Genomic DNA, 13552 nt, shown 5'->3' with positions numbered 1-13552 from the left:
TTGATGAAGAAGTAATCATATTATGAAAAATGTGTGCTGAAAGAACGGCTTGTGTTTGCAAACACGAGCTTGTGTTTGTTTGCTTGTTTCTTTCTTTTGTTTTTCTCTTGATAAACGCAGGCTTCTGATGTTCTGGCAGTCTGGCTTCTGACCAGCAGAGAGCAGCAGAGATCTGCTTCGAGCTCTATTTATTTATTTATTTATTTATTTATTTATTTATTTATTTATTTATTTGTTTATTTATTTATTTATAACCTTCCTGCATCCTATTCGGTTTGGAAAAGAGCGGTCCCTTGCACAGGACATTCTTTGGAACGCTGTCACCTTGTTTTTCTGAGTATCTGAGTGCCCAGGCTTGTGCACCAGTGTTCATACCGAATCCTCTGAGTGTCAGTGTTACAGCATTAACGTATGTTAGGTCTGCAATACTTGATCACAGCTCTGAAATTCCCAATCTTATGTCAGTGAAGCATTTTAGAATTATTTTCATGTTTTATACCCTGCGAGTTTTCAAACTTTGTTCACACAGAGCTTCATCAATTTGTGAATTAAATCCAAGAGAAGTATAAAGACGGTTATCCAGTTAAAATTTTGAAATACCTTTAATTTTCTTTTATTTTTGTAGGGGAACTTACCTAAATATTCGCATAACTCCCTGATGGTTCAAGCTATAAAGACTAACTTAACAGATCCAGATATACACGTGCTCTTCTTCGATGTGGAGGCCCTGATTATTCAGCTGCTGACCGAAGAGGCCTCGAGACCCAACAGCGCACTCATTTCTCCGGAGAATTTGCAGAAGGCGTCTGGCGGTTCTGACAAAGGAGGCTCCTTTTTGACTGGCAAACGAGCAGCCGTCCTCTTCCAGCAGGTCAAGGAGACGATCAAAGAGAATATCAAAGAGCATCTCCTCGACGACGAGGATGAGGATGAAGAATCGATAAGGCAGAGAAGAGAAGATGGTGACCCGGAATATCGCTCTAGCAAATCTAAACCATTAACTTTATTAGAGTACAATCTAACCATGGATACAGCAAAGCTTTTTATGTCGTGTCTTCATGCCTGGGGCTTGAATTCTGTTCTAGATGAGCTTTGCCTTGATCGCCTGGGGATGCTTAAGCCGCACTGTTCCGTGTCCTTTGGCCTCCTGTCCAGAGGTGGCCACATGTCTCTGATGCTTCCCGGTTACAACCAGTCTGTAGGTAAACCATCCTACGAGGGCGTGGAGCTGGGAAGGAAGATGTCCATTACAGAAGGACTGGGAAAGGGGACGTACGGAGTGTCGCGTGCAGTCACCACTCAGCACCTCCTGTCTGTCATCTCGCTGGCAAACACGCTGATGAGCATGACGAATGCAACTTTCATTGGAGACCACATGAAGAAAGGCCCGACCAGGTAGGGAAAGCACTCCCTTTAACTCACAGCAACTTGCTTTCAGAGTCTCTACCTCTATACAGTGCTTTATTTTGCCAGCCTTTTGGTATTATGGCAGCCTTTGGTTCCCAGATGATCAGAGTGCATTTCTTCTTATCATGACTAAAGCATTTTTTGTGCCAAAGTAACTTTATTGCTTTTAATTGAGTTATATAACTTACAAACTTAATATGATGTGGAGTTAGAGTAACGTTTGTGCCAGTAGGAATGAGAGGCCAGTTTTGTGCTCTTTGAGTTTTAGTTTTAAATAGATTAAAGAGTAGGTCAAATTCTGAACAGATCAAAACATACAGACAAACTTTTCATCACCAAGGAGTAAGCTAGGACCTGTAAATGAGATGCATCATGCTTTACAGGATTGTCTTTCAAAGTTTGTTTAGTCAAACTGTCTTAGCAAATAATCCTCCCCTCCCTCTCTTTTTTTTTTTTTCCCTCCCTTGTCTTCCTTCCTCTCCCCTTCATGCATGTTATGTTTAGGCCGCCTCGGCCTGGCACTCCAGAGATGACAAAAGTGAAGGCACCTCCTTCGATGGCAGCAAGTCATGCAGCTCAAGGACAAATTAAGCAAGGTAAAAATGACTTTCTTCAGAACAATTTGATATGTCACTTCAGCTCCTGACACTGAAGTTCTCACCTTACTCTCATGTGATTAACCATACTGCTAGCTTCTACGTGGGAGGAAGAAGGTTGATGTATGATGTTGAAGGGTCCTTTAGTAGTCTGCATTTTCTCTGTCATAAGTACAGTGGCTAGGTTTAAGACGTAGAAGAACATGTGATATGGAAAGACGGCTCACACCCGATGAGAATTGAATTTTGCACTGGAGCAGAGCAGTGAGCAGAGCTTCCTCCAGGTGGTGGGAGCACACAGAAGCTGTCCTGTGAGGGACAGAGGAGGAGGAGGCAGCTCCTCCCTGCTTGCTCTCTAAATTACAGAGCTGCTGTTCCATGCAGCAAATGAGTCGATGCCAAAAATCAAGTTAGATGTGTGTAACATCACAGTGGGGCCACTTTTGTCTTAGTGCCCAGCTCAGGAGCAGGTGCCCATTGGAAAGAGCAGTGCGGCAGCTGGGGAAGCCAGAGCTCCCCACACCACCTCCCGTGGGCTGGGCAGGGGGCACGAAGCCTGCACCAGCAGGGGGGTTGGTGGTGGGGGGCACGTCCGAGTGTGAGCTTGGTCGTGTGTGCCTCCTGCCTGATGAAACAAAGAGGGAACGTGTACATCACTGCTCTTATCACCACTCCTCGGAGGTTTTCTGGGTGTAAGGCCAGAATATGTGCATATAGATAGAATGTAGGGCAGAAGAGCAGTGTTTTGTGTTTTATTTTTCACTAATTTATAAAGAAAATATCTTTCGGACTCATTTGAAACTTTCTTCCTTAATTAAAAATAAACAAATAAAAATAAACCCTTAACTGTTATAGCTAACTATTAAAACTTTGTCTTTTCAAGCTACATGACTATGGAGAAACTTACACTTTGTGAAATGGTTGCATTTTGCAGAATACAAATGCTCTTTCATTGTGATATTTTATGGATATTTATCTTTAATATTTTGAATATCCTTCACGTACATCCTTACTTATATCTTTAAACCATGGAAGTGCTCTTGTGCTAGAAAGCTGGTAAGCACAACAGGTAACTTCATCCATCAACTCTGTGACTTTCATCATTCACATCCAAAAAGGAGGAAAATTTGTATCCCAGGAGGAAACATCAGCAACACGTGTGTGTATTCTTTTGCTAATTTATTTTTGGTGATCTGTGTTTGGAAAGGGGAAGTCAGTTTCAGGAGTGATGAGCATAAAGCTTTTCTTTTCACGATCAAATTTGCTGCATAAATAGAGAAGCAACAGTCAATAACAAAGAGTAGAAATAAGAATAAAATTCCACATGTTGAAACAGCTCTACGTGACTTTTTTTCCCAGCTGCTTGCTTTTTCTTTGAAAGCTTTGTATTTGAGAGGTCAGGATTTTCTGAAGATGGTGTCAGTATGGCAAATTCAATGCCAGACAAACTATTTCGCACAGAGGATCTGTTTTTTGTTTTTAAGGTACAGTTACACTGGGGTTATCCTTTCCCAAGTGAAAATTATGCAATTTTTCTTAGAACTAGCTTTGCTGATCATGGTGATCAGTTACCAATAGGGAATGAAAAACAATTGATAAAATTAAATTCTGTGCATCGTCAAAAATATAGAAAAATACTCTTGTTCCTAAAATTTTATTTTTGTGGGTTTTTTTGTTGGTTTGTTTTGTTTTTCCTATGTTTGGTGGCATGTCTTGCATGCTCCTGGGGAGAGCTGAGTTTTTGTTTGAATGGCACCCTTAGGTCATAAGTTTACCTTTGCCTCCCGCTGTGTGCTACTTACAGCATCTCACCACTCATAAATTACAAGTGCTTATTCTTAAAAAATCAATTAGTACAGATACAATTAATGCGTGTTATGACATGCTTGATCTCCATCTCTTTGACCTGTATTTGTCCCGAGATCAGCAGCGCTCCGTGCTCCGCAGCTCCGGGGCCAGCTGCTTCCATCGCAGTGATTGTTATAATTACTGACACTTGCAGGGGGAGGACGACAACGGCAAAAGAGGTCAGAAAGGAAAACTTCAAAGGCTTGAGTTTTGTTTTAAGAAAGCAACAACAAAAAGCAGTGGTGTGCTTTTTCTTACACCGACTAGCTGCTTTCATGCAGCTACAGAAGTCCCTTTTGTCGCGCGCTGGTGGCGGTGTCCCCGTACGCGTGCCATCGGGCTGCGTTCGTGTGGAAGGGACGGACAAAGTAGCTTGGATGCAGATGTCCCGCAGCGACAAAAGAAGTTCACTGCATGAAAAGCAAACAGCCCATTCAGGAGACAATGCTTAATATGTTCAGGAGCCTGAACCCATTGTCGTTCTGCAACGGAATAAAAGTGGGGGATTAATTTGCAGATGCTTGTGCATGACATATGGTAATTTCTCTATAGGAAGGAAGTGTCAGAGAGTGACCTGTAAATCCCCGCCTTGACCTCTGGTTGTGGCATGTGTATGCCATAAGGTCTGCGCAGCTTTTCATGTGATAATGTTAAGTAATGAGCATTAGTGGAAGTCTAATGTTTAGAACTGCTTTTAAATTGCGTTTGCACCGAGAAATTACGCAGCTCACAACACGAATACGTCACAGCTCTGGCTTTGAGGACGTGCTTGACCTGTGCTCTTTTGTGTTTGCTTCCCTGTAGTCTTATGCAGCGTGGTTTATATGCTGCTGCTTTATGTTCGTAGTCCTTTCTTTTGTTCAGGTTTAAATTTCTCTGAATGGACACGTTTCAAATGGAACTACGTTCAAACTAGCCAGCAGTGATGCATCCTATGGCATTTTAGTAGAACAGGTGGGACAGCCCAGGTTTAAAAGGGGCTATTTCAAAATCATTTTTTTAATCTGTAGTACAAATTCCAAATCTATCTAGAGATGGGGAAAAACAAGAACAAAAGTGAAACTCCTGGTTTTAAACTCCTAGTCAACCGTTATGCCAAACCAAATCCCAGCTTTCTAAGGACATGCTTGGATTTATTTTTTTTTTACTTACAGGTACTTTCTTTTCAAAACACACAAGTTTATGTTAGTGTATCTGTGTTTCTCTGCGGTTGCATGTCTTCCTCTCACTGACATTGCACTTCTTGTACAGCCTAGAGAGTTTTTTTTTTTAAGTTGAGTATTATCACCGTTCCCTCCAGTTTTGTTTGTCATTCTTCAGTGATACTAATCTGTTTTCCAGAAGCTGCTATCCTCACTCTCCTATTTTTTTCTCTTTCTTTCTTCTTCTTTCCTCTGCAAGTTGCTCCTGCTGTTTCTTCTAGCACTGAAGCTGGTCACTCTGGCTCTGACACTGCTCCTACTTTACATACCTGTTTCTTAGTAAATGAAGGTATTCTTTCCTCATTTTTTCTATCTATTTGTCTTTTGCTTTCAACTAATGTCCTTTATCATTGTTACGACACGACTTTAGTTTGGTCTGTGTAGATACTTTTCTTTGTGAGATACAGAGGCAGTGGGTTTATTTCTGTGTTCTTTGCCATTAATGCTGGCAGAGGGTGAGGAGATCTGGTTTGTCTGTCCTGGGCTTCCTTTCTGTTCAGTTCTCAACCGCCGTATCAAAGGTTGCATTTCAGGTCCTGTTTGGTTTTGCTGTTGCCTTTGGAGGAAAAAGCCTAAGACCCTTTTTAAGTAGGGAAAATAGAAATGCCTTTTCCCACTGCTGAGGTATGAATGAAAGAAGCTGCACTCCGTGTGGTTTGTATTCTGTTTGGGTGACATTTCCCGTCTCCCTTGTGGACGTAGCTGCTGCTGCTGCTTGGTACAAAGGTTCAGCCCTGTCTGGAGCCTTGAAGGGTCCCTTCTGGTACGAGCACCTGGCACTCGTCTGCTTTGGGGACGAGCGAGCAACAGCATTTTGTAGTTCACGTTGCAAACCAAAAGGCTGAAAAAATGTCACGGTCCTTTTAAAAGGAAAGAGAAACAAAATCATTGCAAGTCACTTACATTTTGGTTTATGAAAACAGAAATGATTTAGTTAAACTACTTGGGGTTTGCGTTTGTTGGTCTGTTTCTCCTAATAAACGTTTATCTACATCGTGAAGAATGTCTTCCTGACCCAAAGATTGGCACAAAAAGCAAACAAACAATCAGAAAACAGAAACCAAACAGAAACCAACCCCTTGTATCACTGCTTAAGCCTTTGTTTTAATGCCTTTTATTGCCAAGCCATAAATTTGCGCTTTCACGCAGGAGCTTCAAGTATGAAATGATTTCTTGTAGCGTCATGAAGAGCTTTATTCGTTAAAACATTTAGGTTTTTATGTTCGCAATTGCTGACAAATTAAAAATATAGATCTATGTGCTTGCCTGAAGTACTTCTCAGGTTTATCAAGTCAATGTAGAGCAGAATGCTACGAGATTTCTTTGTGTAAAGTACATCACAAGCATTTTTATGATCCGTGTCATTTGAGCTTGATATGCTCACCCGTACATTTTATAACTACGTAATGTCACAGCTGTATAGTAGGAGTGTACTTGAAGTAAGCTCGTTCAAGTAAGGTTTAGATGGGAAGACGAGGAGGGCAGACAAACGCGTGCTTTTATGCATTTGCATACCTTTAAAAATGGGCCAGAAAAGTCTATAATCTTTCAAATGGTAACTCATGCGCGTAGTGTTTTGTAACTGGATTATATAACTGAATTAAAGTTGCATGTAGGACGTTGTGTAAAATAATGGCAATTATTGTTTGAACAGATCACTTAAACTAGTCTTGTTCTCAGCACTTATGCTGAGAGCATTTTGTGTGCAGTGTGTGTGTTGGGCATACTCTGAAGGTTGCAAGCTGACAATCCAAGCCTGTGACTGGGCAGTGTTACTCTTCTGAAGTCTTTTTGCGAGGGGATGGGAAGAAAGAGGGATATTTGTCTCAAACCAGTCCCAATTAAGCACAATCTCCTGCTGGCGTGGAGCTCTGAGCAGCTCTTTGGGGCGCACAGTCGGTCCCGGAGGAGCTCCTCATGTCCCCTCACGGCACAGGGGGCACGTGCAGTGCCTTGGGGTCCGGCTGCAGAAGGGAAAAACCTCTCATTCTGCTGCAAAATTGGTTCTTTTTATTTGTTTCCCTTCTTTCTCCCACCTTCTCCTGAAGACTTAACGTGTACCAGGCCAGTGGCCGATGTGAATTTACTTTCTTGCATTTTATACGTGGTGTCTGCCTGGTGTTACTGCCTTCACCTCGCCGTCCCGCTGTGTCTTCCCAGGGTGGAGCCAGCTGGCCGCTATGCACTGCGTGATGCTCCCCGACCTGCTGGGGCTGGACAAGTTCCGACCTCCTCTCCTGGAGATGCTGGCCCGCCGCTGGCAGGACCGCTGCCTGGAGGTGATTTCTCTAGTTTGGGGCTGGGGATAGCTGCTCTTCCTGCCTCTAGTCAGTGCTCAGTTCTGAAAGTCCAAACTTGTGTGTGCTCAAATATCAGTCCACCTTTTAAATCTTACTTTTGAGGGGCTTGGTTGGCCCAGGCAGGTCCCAGCACCCTGCTGCTGCCCCTGCCCTGCTGACAGCAGGGACCTGTGAGTACCCTGCTGGCCACTGGGCGTCATCCTGCTGCTGCTGGAAAGGGCAGGGTGGCCAGATTTATGGGAGTAGAGGTTTACGGAGCAGAGATTTATGAGAGTAAACCACCAGAAAACCCACTGGAAAGGCTCAGTCACCCAGCACCAGGAGCTCAGTGAGCTGCCGGGGGCACCCGGGGAGGAAGGAGTGGGGGATTTGCTAGGAAGAGCAGCAGAAACGACCCATATCTTGCAAACAAAATTAAGTATTTGAACCTTTAGTTACTTTTTTATTTATGCAAACAGAATGTAGCTGTGCACAACTCTTATGTGGTGTTGTCTTTTATTAAGCACATTTCTCCTTGATATAAAAAGTTACTGATTCCTTTGGACACAAGATCCTGGAGTTGCTTCTTGCAGATTCAGGAGCACAGTTTTCCAGCTAACCTGTCAAAATGGTGAAAAAGCGATCGTCTATGTTTTTGTAGCTTCTGTGTGGCATATGGTAGAAACACGTGCTGTACAAATTTTTTTTAAAAGAAATTACTGGATTAAAAATTTCTAGGATCCCATTATGAATCTCGTTGGGATCAAAAAACTATTTTTTTATTCCAAGAGACTGCTGAGTTGCCTTATTTTTTGGAGCGTGTATACAGTAGTCAGTAAGTGGTTTGTCACCCAACTATTTGATAAATGACTAGCGGGCCTTAACGCTACACCTATGCTGTTCTGGCAAAAATTTTGTTGACTGTGCAGCTTTCAAAGAAGGAAAGGAGGAACGGAGCTGGATTAGGGGCTGTAGGTCTTCAGCAGCCATGTGACTGAATTGGGAATATGGTTTCTGCTACCTGGGTGCCTGTTTTTTGGCTAGGTAGGGTGTACTTTGAGGTGGTTTCCCAAGAGGTAATTACTTTGAAGCTAATTAGAATTTGAAGCCCAGTTACTGGATAGCCTCAGGTGTCAAGCTAGCATATTGCTATTCCCTGCTTGCCCACAGTTTTCTGTTTTACCTTGATCAAGTCACTTAACTTCCTTGTGTTTAAAAGCCTTTAGACCAAAAAGTCAGGTATTTATAAATGCAGTGAAATCCTCAGGTAGAACACATGAGGTTTTGATGGGGGACAAATTGCACATGACAGTATTTTGTATTTCTTGGTGTAAAAAGCTGGACTTTTAATTTTAATTTTAGAAAACTTTTTTTTTTTATATTTATTCACCTGTGGTTTCATTGTTCAGTCTTCCATGCTACACAGAAGATATGTGTATCCCATTTGAAAAACTGGTTTTAAGTGATTTTTATCTTCTATATTCCAACATCCACCCATGATATTTAGAAAAAATACTGACTCCTTGTGTATCTTGGAATTCTGCCGGACATCTTTGGAAATGTTTTAGAGAAGGGTGACCACAAATTCCTCCTAGAAACCTAGAATTTTGGTGGTTATTTTGCTTCTGTATTTAAGTAGGAGTGGGGAAAAATGTGGGTTTTCTGGAAGCTTAGTTCAGTTTTCTATTCTATATGTGTTGTGTTTGTTTTGTTTTTTTTTTTTTTTTTTTTCTTTAAGTGATGCTTTTTGTTGTTCTGGCTAAATTATACTGAAAGCATCTTGATAAATATTTGATGTTTGAGTTTGTGTGATTTTTCCGGTTGGTTTTATAGGTAAGAGAAGCTGCCCAGGCCTTATTGTTAGCAGAACTGAGAAGAATCGAGCAGGCAGGTCGGAAAGAGACAATTGATGCGTGGGCTCCGTATTTGCCACAGTACATTGACAGTGTTATATCACGTAAGTAACCCTGTCTTTAATCTGAAAACAAGTGGTTGCTAGATAAAGGCAAAAAAAAAAAAAAAAAAAAAAGGAATTTCATAAACAAATTGATGAACGCTACTACAAAAAATGCATTTGGGCTATATATAACAGTTTCGGGAAATTTTCAAAGTGATTTCACAATCGTGAAATTGCTCAAAGATCCCTAGTGCTGATCAGGTAACTAGAACATTTCAGGACGTGTCATTGGGAATGGAGTGCCCTCTGCAAAGGCAATTCATGCTGCTGAGGGGCTAGGCTGCAGCTCGTAGGTTTCAGGGAAGAAATCTGCTATGAAAAGGGCTGAAAAAATTACAAGGTACTGGTGGTAAAACACAGACTTTTTTTTTTTTTTTTTTCCAAGGAGTCTATAATAAAATCATAGAAATGGCTATAAAGGGATCCTTTGGTATCCCCAAAGTATCGAAGGATGCTGAAAGGAGCTAATGCAGGAAATGTCCATCAGCATCTGCTTGGCGTCTGACGTGCCTCCAGCCCAGCTGGGTGTTCAGAAACATTGATTACCAAGCACTGCAAGGAGACATCGGGTAGAGATGGTAGAACAGTTATCGAGGATTCATTAGGCAGTAATTTACGGTGATGGTTAATCAGGTGAGCATGAGATTACAGTGCTTCCTTTGGTACTGAAACAGAGCACTTCATAAAAGTCTAAAACTAAAAGTTAATGGGCTTTAGGGTGTTAGAAGCTCAAGCTGATTTTGCATAGCGTGTGTAGCGTGCAGAAGCAACAGAGAAGATGTGCCTTGCAGTGCTCTGCCGAGATGTCTTAAATCGTCCCAGAAGTATATCAAGAATGAGAGCTGTTCCTTTTTCATCTCTTTTGCAATTTGTAAAAATGCAAGAGAATTTAAGGAGTTAGGGATATGGTTTAGTGGGGACTGTTAGCGTTAGGTCAGAGGTTGGACTCGATGATCTTGAGGTCTCTTCCAACCTAGAAAATTCTGTGATTCTGTGATTAAAAATGAAATTTGTTAATTTTAAAAAACAGCCATTTCATGCAGGCCTCTGCATTGTCTTTTTTTGGTAACTGGCTGTTTCCGCTAACCTTTTGACTTAGTGTAGGTTATATATGCTATTACCTATTCCTTTGAATCACTACTTCAATTATTTAATGTGGTTTTAAGAGAAAAGAGTGTTTTTCATAGCAATTGTTTTCTAACATCTTCATGTCCTCGTTTCTTTTTCTAATTAGTTGATTGGGTGTTACCTGAACAAATCAAATGCATTAAAGTAATACAAATTAAAAATCTTAAAACTGTCAGGTGAAACAATTTGTAGTTTTGTGTGATTATGGACCTAACTGGGTTTCTCTTAAAAATCAGCCAATCCCTTTTGATGAAATGCTGTCCATTAAAGCATTGCACTTGTAAGTGGAATGAGACAGGGAATTTCTCTTAAATACTTTGCTTGCAACCTGTGAAAATCGCTTGCATTTCTGAATGATTGGCCGTATTTGGAACAGTTGGTTGATGGGCAGAGAAGGGTTTTAACGGAATTTAGCATTATCAAGGGCACATAAGTCTTCTGTGTGCCTTGAGCCACTACATACAAATATGTATTTACCAAAACATTAGGCTTCTGACTGTGCACGTATGTCTCGAGTTAATACTGTGATATGCAATATAATCTTCCTTCTCAAAATAAAATCAATCGTTACTGACCACTGTTTAAACTGCTATGTTTTTCTCCAGAACTGCTATTTTCATTTTATTTGTTGATAATAAAGCAGAGATCGTCCAGGCTCTAAGAATCTATTCTTGGAAGATGCGTCAGCGTCATAAGATACTCCCTTCAGTTATCTGCCTAGGAACTTGCCTTTATAGAACAACGACACAATATAAAGATACAAAGAGATATAAACACACCTGCCATACATAACAAAGCAGTAAAAAATTATAGTTTAATGGATGAGAATGTTTGCTTTTAAGTAGTAGGCATTCATTTTTCTGAAGATGTGATTCTTTCTCCGCTGAAGAATGTTGTTTCTATTCAGGGAAGGATCTCTATTAAATACCAATTGATTTTTGAGAGATGTGTAATAATCTTATTAAATCTAAATTGAATGCATAAATTACATGGAACACGCTGTTTTCAGGTGATGTTCAGAATTTGCTGGTGAGGCTAAGCTGTTGTTAATTACAGCCTTTAGCCATGTAGCGGTTGCCTTATTACAGGGATGTTGTTGCGCAGTTAGGCGTGCAGCCAGGCAGCGGGTAAGAAGTGTTGTATGGACATGCCAGAGAGCCTCGATCCCTGCTGCCAGATATTTGTGCCATTCGGTACGTTAGGGTTTATTTTCTAATTGATCCTTTTCTGAGGTCAGTTGTACTCAGTTTGTACAATACAGCTCTAGCTGCCCTTCAGTCTTGGGGGTAGCTGCTATAGCAACTGTTGATGATTTCTCATTTCTTTCCTCTGGGGTAATGCTGAGCGACCTTGTTGGGTGCAAGGTTATGGGCATGACTGTGTTGTTGAAGTGTATGGAAACTACTTCGAAATGCCTGCTTGCTTAGCCAGCGGACTGGTTCCAAAAAAGGACCTTCTGTTTAAGGTACTTGAAAACAACTGGTAATTCATACTAATTCCAATCCTCGTGCCATTTCTGGTACTCCTCCTTACTTAAACACTTCCATTGGAAAGTGTGAGCAGAGTGTGCAGCCCTATTTTGCATGTGCATCAGCTGGGAGCGTAATACTTTGTTCTGCCTCTCGTGCCTGTGCTCAGGCCACAGGTAAGGCATTTGATTTTGTGTAGCTGTTTAATAGCTAGGGGCTGACTGGTTTAAAAAAACTCCAGTAATTTGTATGTATTCAGTTCAAGTATGCATACAGCATACTTGGGATTTTACTAATTACTAAATTAGGATAAGCTTATCTATCAGAACCAACGAGAAGGTTTTAAAGCAGGGAAAAAATAGAGAAATCAGCCGAGGAGTATGGCTGAATGAAAGACTTGAATGTAAATGTTCAATATTGTTAAAGCACTGATATTGAAAAGCTGTAAAACAGATGATGAGTAGCAAATTGGAATTCATTTATTTTATATTAGCAGTGTTGAAAACTATGTAACTTGAACCAAGTTTGTGCTTCTCCTGAATGGCAGGGCAGAGATGGCATTTAATAGTGTTATTGTCTGTGAGAGCATACACAAAGATGCTGACATCCTGAAGAGGAATAATAACTGTGGTATCAGAAAGGAGAAATGAAATAATTAAGGAACTAAAAAGCTTGCTCTTGCGGGTAGTGAGTGAAGTATACAGATGTGTCCTTAGTTCTAATATAGGACTTGCTAAAAGAGAATACCTTTTTAAAAAGGTCTGGGGAGGAATTGAAGGGGATAAAAATAATTTAAATGGCCAAAATGGTTGCAGTGGATTTCTGAAAAGCATAGTTTTATGCTAGAAAGGCAAGCAGCAGAAATATGATAGATCAAGAAATACCACTTTGTTTCTTTCATCATCCACTTCTCCCTAACTCCCCTCTTAATAAAGGAGCATAAAATATTATCAGCATATTTGAGCCTAGCACATCTCACTGCTTTACAATAATTCTTATATTCATTTTATTTTTACATTCTAATATTGCTTTTTTTTTTGGACATGGCAAGTTCCTTTTTAATTGAAACAAATGCTAATTACTAATAGAAGCTTGCTGCTGATATGATACTTAGTCATCTGCGCTTAATTGACTCTTGAATGTCTCCAGTGTGTGGTACTAGCAAACAGAGATGAAATCTTTTCTCCATTTGTATATTCAGCGCACAGATCCAATAACAGTTTGGAACATGACCTTACTCAGCAAGATCAAGCCAACTCTCGTGTCTCCCAGCTTTTTGATGAAATGTGTTTGGGAACTTGAAAGGCAAATTTGCACTGGATTATCTTTAAATAATCTTTTAACTAATGCAAGAGAGAGTATTGTGAACAATAGAGGGTTCAGATTGTAGAACTTTTGTTCCAGTCACACTGCCAGCTACTTCAACGAAAAAGTACGTGCTCGGCTGGTTTTATTCCCATACCTGCTTTTGCATTTTCATGAACACAGAAAAATGGGAGCTGCTACCCCAGTGCATATTGAATATGGCATCTTAGGAAACAGTTTATTCAAAATTAATGTTTCTTTAATACAGTGTTTGTTTTTTTTTTTGTTTGTTTGTTTTTTGCAATGTATAGTAATGTTTGCTGAAACAATAACTAAGGCTTCATATTCAGTAACATTTGTA

General features: G+C 40.6%; 1 protein-coding gene across 3 annotated transcripts in view; it reads left to right on the top strand.

The window, feature by feature from the left end:
* The window catches only part of WDR7 (WD repeat domain 7), a 97539-nt gene that overhangs the window by 17613 nt on the left and 66374 nt on the right, over positions 1-13552 (top strand). For 2 of the 3 annotated variants that reach the window (XM_084304407.1, XM_084304406.1), the window contains exons 15-19: positions 626-1395; positions 1912-2003; positions 5253-5342; positions 7214-7332; positions 9166-9289. In XM_084304407.1, coding sequence (XP_084160533.1) covers positions 626-1395; positions 1912-2003; positions 5253-5342; positions 7214-7332; positions 9166-9289 — 1195 coding nt within the window. The remainder of the gene's footprint in view (positions 1-625; positions 1396-1911; positions 2004-5252; positions 5343-7213; positions 7333-9165; positions 9290-13552) is intronic. The other variant, XM_084304408.1, reaches the window with a different exon arrangement.

Source organism: Netta rufina (genome assembly GCF_964035555.1).
Source record: "Netta rufina genome assembly, chromosome: W".
In the NCBI taxonomy this organism is placed as follows: domain Eukaryota; kingdom Metazoa; phylum Chordata; class Aves; order Anseriformes; family Anatidae; genus Netta; species Netta rufina.
This window is presented reverse-complemented; position numbering and strand designations above follow the sequence as displayed.